This window comes from Condylura cristata, unplaced genomic scaffold (genome assembly GCF_000260355.1).
Source record: "Condylura cristata isolate star-nosed mole 26May11 unplaced genomic scaffold, ConCri1.0 scaffold00013, whole genome shotgun sequence".
Taxonomy (NCBI): domain Eukaryota; kingdom Metazoa; phylum Chordata; class Mammalia; order Eulipotyphla; family Talpidae; genus Condylura; species Condylura cristata.
In genome coordinates, this window is record NW_004567114.1 from 36,696,057 (window position 1) to 36,702,845 (window position 6,789).

Consider the following 6,789-nt stretch of genomic DNA (forward strand, 5'->3'; position numbering starts at 1 on the left):
AAGAAAGAAGTGTCAGTGACTCCCAGGTCTTTAACTTGTTCACAAGAAACACTAAGAAAAACTTTACACTAGTCAAATTTGGATTTGTTTGAAGGCAAGAAGCTCATGAACCTGCTCCCTCAGCTCCTCTCTTTCTCCATTTTATCTGTGTAGTATGCCTGAGAAGGTTGGTTTTGGCTAAGACTGATTTATTCTAGAACAAATCTAGGTAACTTTTTATGGAAGGAAAGAAAAACAGAATTAAGTTTACCTTTTAAAGAAGGTAAGCAATAACAACTATATCTTACAGATTTAAAATGGGAACTAACCAATTCGTAGTAATAAATAATTTTCCATGTATTGTTTCTACTATAGCTACCTTGGCTTCATAAATTAATAACAATTATCGTTAACTTCATAAAACCAAAAATATTAGCCTAAGCATTATCTATACAAAGCAGAAAAGCTACAACAGCTGAAAGACTAACCATAAGAATATAAGGGCTTGACTAGTTAACCATGACTAAATGACAAAATCAGAAGAAATCAACTTCAAACTTCCAACCCATTTCCACTAAGTTTCATTTTAATGAGAATTTAAATTGTGACTAGGTTTCAGAGTACTTTCTTACCTGTACTTCATTCCAAATGTTTCCATAATGTATGCAATAACAAAGGCAGCACTGAAGAGGGGGAAAAAAATTTAGAAAAAAAAAAAAACAAACAGAAAACATAGCTCATTAATAAATGCTAAAAGTAAGATTATTTCTAACTTCATACCTCCTGGAGATCCCTGCATTTCCATGGACAAGAACTTTTCCTGAAAAACAAGAAATAGTTATTCTGATATAAAAGCACATGATTCAACACCTAAAATACGTTGAAACCATGTATTATAAAATACTAAAATATCTTTTCTTAAACATTTTGTTTTATATATACCGATTGGATATTTACTAATTTTCAGATCTCTAGGACTTATTTATACTATGTAGCAAACACAACATAACTTTACGGTTAAAGAGATTAGAGATGATCCAGAATTTGAAAATAGTTATACAGTTATGTATAGACTCTAAATAGTGTCTATACAAATGAAACATGTTAAAAAAATTTTAAATTAGAACAGTCTACTATCTGTGGTTATAACATCCATATCATTTGAGACAAATATTAACTAAAAGTACAAAAAACAACTTTCTAAAAATGTTAGCTAAGCAAAATGATTATTATTTACCTCCAGTTTGTAAGCTCCCATCAATAAATTCTTTAGTCTGAAGGCAAAATATAATGCATTAAAATAAAATGGGGATTAATATAAGTATAAAACACATATATACAAACAATAATTTCCTGCTAATTTATATGAATAAAAATTACCAAAATACAAAATTTCCTGCTTTAAAACAGGTATTATAAGATCTAAAAATAATGTAGGAGTGAAAATTTAACTTGAATTTAATACATTCAGAATATGACTTCTTAAATTTTTAACACCATAAAAAGGTTTGAAAATAATACATTTTCCTTGAAATAAACTCCACAATTTTCAGTCCCAACAGAGCAAAAGTAATATTCAAGAGAATTATGTCTCATTAAGTTTTAGAACCACAATCAAGGATTCAAGTTACAAAGAAATCTTAAATATTCAAATATTGGTACCTACCATGGGAAAAAAACGTATTATATTTTCAACTGGATTATCTGCAATATCCAAGACTAAATATCTGAAAATAAAATTATTTTGTGGTAAGTACACTTTCAGATAAAATTCCATCTATAAAAAATTCTAAAACTGTTCATAAAACACAAAGAATGCAGAACAACTTTCAAAGTATTATACTCCCAAGAAACAGGTTTCACACTGCTTTGAAGACATTAACATTTAGGCTTAAATAACATTTCTCTGGTATTTTAGTACAAAAAAATCTATGCAGTTAAAACAGAAAATCACATTGGGCATAAGTAATGACAAACACATTTGTATTCCTTATTGTTACTTTTCTATTTCTATCAACTTTCCTTGGACTATCAGATTCTTTTCTGAGTGGCTCTGTGATCACCTCCTCCTAACCCTACCAGGCCAACTTAGAGGAAGCCCAGAGTCTGAAAGACTGATTAGGAAGCTAATCAAAACAGAAGATGACAATCCAATAGTCATAAGTCAACCATTTGTTGTATGAACAAATCTTAAGTAGAACAAAAAACAGCCAAGAGACTACATGTTTGGAAATTTACACTCTGAAAAACATTTAAGATATTATCAAATAATGCTAGGTTTATGTGATGAAAAATTCCACTTCTAATCCACCTATTTATCAGCACAACTATTACATAAAGGTAATGAAGTCATAAAATAAATTTTTACAGTCAAATTTTTTTTTAAAAACTACAGTTCAGATTGTTTAGCTTGCAAATTCACTAAAATCAGGGTTTATCACAGAGATTTCAGAATTCCAGGGTTAGACACTATATCCATAATGAAATAAAGCCTACTATACAAAAACCTGTTTGGGAGGGAGGAGTTATTTTACAGTCAAACTAAAATATTTTACTTTGTGCCACTGAATATCAAAACTACTAGTAGAACTATCAATTTGTAATCTAGTATTCTAAATCTGAGGAAAAAGGTTTCTTCCATTGGTATTAAAAAGAAACCTGGGGCCCTCCATGGTGGTGCAACCAGTTAAAGCACAGCACTATGAAGCTATCACAGCCACTGCAGCAAAGGCTAAATCCCTGGCCAGGGAGATGACCCATATGGAATGGCAGACCTCTGCTGACCCACCTACTGCTCCTATCAGCAGTGTATTTTAGTACATCTAACTATTCTGCTCTCCATTCTGCCTCTGGTGAATTCTCTCACCCACTAGACCTCTGCCCTATACCTCAGTTCTGTATGTATAAATAAATAATCTATCTTAAAAAAAAAAAAAAAAAAACTGCACCCAGAACACTTTGGTACAAAAAAAACAAAAATTCTATACAAATTAGAACTCTATAGCATGGCAGTTTAATATACAATATTTTTATTTTCCTTAATGTATTTAAGTTTATGTAGTAAGCCTAATAAACATAAAGCTGAGAGTAACAGCTATAAAAGGAAGTATACTGGCCCTCCCTGGTGGTGTAACAGGTTAGGATGCAGCACTGCAAGCCAGAGCAGTCACTTCAGTGCCAGTTCCCTCCCTGGCCCCAGAGGCGATAAACATGGCGTGGCAGACCTCTTGTGACCTGCCCGCTGATTCCCTCAGCAGTGTACTTCCATTGATCTGCCTGTTCTGCTTCCCACTCTGCTTCTGGCGAATATTTTCACTGCCCTTGCACCTCTGGCTTCTACCCCAGTTCTGTATGCATGCATGCATGAATGCATAAATAAACAAACAAATAAATCTTTTTTTTTTTTAAGTAAATATACTAAATTGTTCCCTCTGGGTTGTGGACAACCTGTAAAAAAACACTTTTCTTGGTGTCATTTTATATTTTCCAAAATACTTATAAGAACAAATATTTAACAATTACAAAATATTAAATCTATTATAGAATATACATTCTTTTCTAAAAACTAGTTTCTTAACTAAAAAATTATATATACACAGTAAAATATTCTAACAGTATAAAAATATTTGCAAGAAAAAACAGGTACCACTATCATCAAATACATGTCTGTTCACAGAATAGCCACTGTCAAATTTCTAGCCTATTAGCCCAGAAATTTTCTATGTATATACAAGGATATATATGCCTAATGTACTATATGTATCTTAAGCCATATTAAGAGTATATACATTGTTTGCAACTTGCTTCTGTTCATTTAATATACCTCAGAGCACACCCCCCACCCATTAACCACACATAGAAATATCTTTTTTGTGGTCACAAAACTTTATGTTTACATAACATATCTCAAGTTGTCTTGTACTAACAGAATTTCAAGTTGCTTTCATTTTTATAATAAAGCAGAGCAAGAAACTATTTTTAAACATACATGCTTCTCTATAGACACAGAGTATCTCTAGAATGATATTCCAGGAAGAGTTAATAGTAGCTGCCTCCTAGGAAAAAAGCTAAGTGTATGGGCTTAGAGGAGAAAAGAGACAACTTTAGAATAAAAAACTGCTTTAGTATATCTTTATGTACCCTTCTTATCACATAACATACACTCTGTTTAAAAAATAAAGTTAGGGGGTGTAGGGAGGAAGTTGGATCAAATTAGGGGTAGGAAGAACACAAGGGACTATTGTGATGGTGAACAGGTGAATTGGTGCTGGGATTTCTAGGGGATTACACCCAAGATGATAAGCATGCATTATATAAAAATGAAGAATAATGTATAAATAGATACATAATAAAATTTAAAGTTAGAATAAGATGCTTAACTGTACTCATTATAACATAAATGAGAAAGGCAAATTAAAATAATATGAGACACCACTTCTATTCATTCCAGCATCGGGAAAAGTTAAAAATGGTTTATAGTTCTGTAGTGAAGATATTATATATACTCCATAGTGAAAATGCAAACTCACAGGACTTGATGGCAATATGCAACATAAAAATCTTAAATATTCATCCTGTGATTAAGCAATTCCACTTCTATAAATCTATACTCCTGACACAGTAACATATTAATGTTATGAATCATACGTATTTATATATTTAATATGAATTAAATGATCTATACACATTGACATTAACTACATGCCATATTAGCAAAAATCTGGAAATAATTTAAAAGTCCAACAAGAGAAGATGGGTTGAGTAAATTTTAGTATAGTCATACAATGGACAACTATGCAACTTAAAAAGAACACAGTTCCCTAAGTAATGACATAAAGCTATTTCCAAAAAACATATTTTAAAAAAGTATAAAATAAAAATTTATCAGTAGGAATATACTTGTAAGATAACACTGGGAGGTACTCAAGAAGTAATGATGGATGCCTTTAGGGAAGGAATTTAAGTACTTATGGGATAGGAATAGGAAAGCCTACTTTTCAGAATACATTCTTTTAAATCTTAAGAATTCTACAATATGTACATGAATTACTTATTTGAAATATTTTAAAGGAAACTGATTTTATATGATGTACCATATGACCCATCTTTATAAAATATGTATAGAAGATATTCTGATAAAATAAAATCAACTTGAAATAAAAACTCTATTACATGTTTGCTATCCTTAACATTTTTATGTATCACAGCAATAATTCTTACCTAAATAACTGTTGAAAGTTTGGTTTTATAAAGTTTGCTTCGATATTTTGTCTTATGCATATTATATGGGTTATTCCATGTTTCTGTAGTATAGGTAGCTATAAAAAAGGGGGAGCAGGGGAGAGAAATAGTTTAAAATACAAACATCATCCTATTGTAACACAGATGTTTAAAAATACACAGGGTTCAACATTTGAATATACCTACATCTGAGTCTAAGTATAGGGGAATTAAAGTTAGTTTTATAAAATACCTGTAATGATCAGCAATATAGTTCAATGATTTATGATTGATATATTAAAAATCTTCATAAAAGGATAACAGGGTTATTGTACATGGGGCCTTATATTACTTTATTTGGGGAAATAATACTATGAAATAGTTAAAAGATATGGATTTTGGAATCACAAGAACCCAAGCTCTAGATGCCAGTTCTGTCAATGATCTAAGCTATATGGCTCAGTTTTCTCATGTGAAAAATGAGAAAACATCTACCTATTGAGAGCTTGAGAGAATTACATATGAGGATACTTGTAAAGTGTCTGGCATAATGACAGCACATAGCAAATAAAGGGTAATATTAATAAATGGTAATAATATATACCGGTAACAATATTATTAGAGGGGACTACTAAGACATAGTTGTTCAACATCACTGACCTATTTAATTGTAGCATAAGAGCACAACACTCTGGACTACCCCCTGTCTCTCTCAGTGTATATTTTCTCTAGTCAGATTAATTTATATTTGCAGAACCTAATTAGCCTTTCATTGCTTTAAAACCCTCATAAAGTTAAAAATGGAACTCCAAATGATATTGCAGTATGTGGTACTTCTGTGCTTCTAGGGGTAAAGCAATTTAATACTCAATAGAAATTATTTTTAAAATTCAGAAATAATCAAAAATATTATTTGCAAGTGATTACAGTATGTTTGTAGAAGACATAGTATTCTGATATCTAAAGTGTAAATTCCAAAGGAACAAGAATTTATTTGTACACTGATTCATATTAAGTATGTGTAACTGCCTAAAACACAGGTGTTCAATAACTATCTGGTCAATAAATGAACAAAAAGCATGCTGGCTTAAGCAATCAGAAATAGTAATCCTGAGTTTTCTGTATTTTCAGTTTCTAATCCTATGTATTTCTCACTTTTTGCATGAAATAGCCCAGTAAATCTCTAAGGTGAATAGTATTAGATGGAAGGATCTTTGGGAAGTAAATGATAACATTATAAGAATAGTGACCCAGAATGAAATTACTTCTTTTATAAGCAGAGACATGAGGGCCTCCTCTCTCCACCATGTAAGGGTACCTACATAGTGACTGGCAGCTATCTGTTAAGTCAGGGAAAGAAAGGGCTTTTATCAAAATCTAACCTTGATCTAAGTTAAGACCTCCTATCTTCAGAAGATATCCTATGATACTTTATGGCAGTATCCCAAGTTGACTGAGACAACGGTGGTTTTAAAAGTTTTAAACTGACATTAATTAATGCTGGTTGATAAACTATAGAAGTTTCCAGATGTACAAATGTTCTAGATCAAAATTATAGAAGTTTCCAGATGTACAAATGTTCTAGATCAA

At 31.2% G+C, this 6,789-nt stretch overlaps 1 protein-coding gene across 1 annotated transcript in view; it reads right to left on the reverse strand.

Moving 5' to 3' along the window:
• STYX (serine/threonine/tyrosine interacting protein) overlaps positions 1 to 6,789 on the reverse strand; it is a 31,334-nt gene that overhangs the window by 11,210 nt on the left and 13,335 nt on the right. The window contains exons 4-8 of the mRNA XM_004681866.2: positions 5,200 to 5,297; positions 1,646 to 1,706; positions 1,217 to 1,253; positions 760 to 799; positions 612 to 662 (exon numbers count right to left, since the gene is read on the reverse strand). Coding sequence (XP_004681923.1) covers positions 612 to 662; positions 760 to 799; positions 1,217 to 1,253; positions 1,646 to 1,706; positions 5,200 to 5,297 — 287 coding nt within the window. The remainder of the gene's footprint in view (positions 1 to 611; positions 663 to 759; positions 800 to 1,216; positions 1,254 to 1,645; positions 1,707 to 5,199; positions 5,298 to 6,789) is intronic.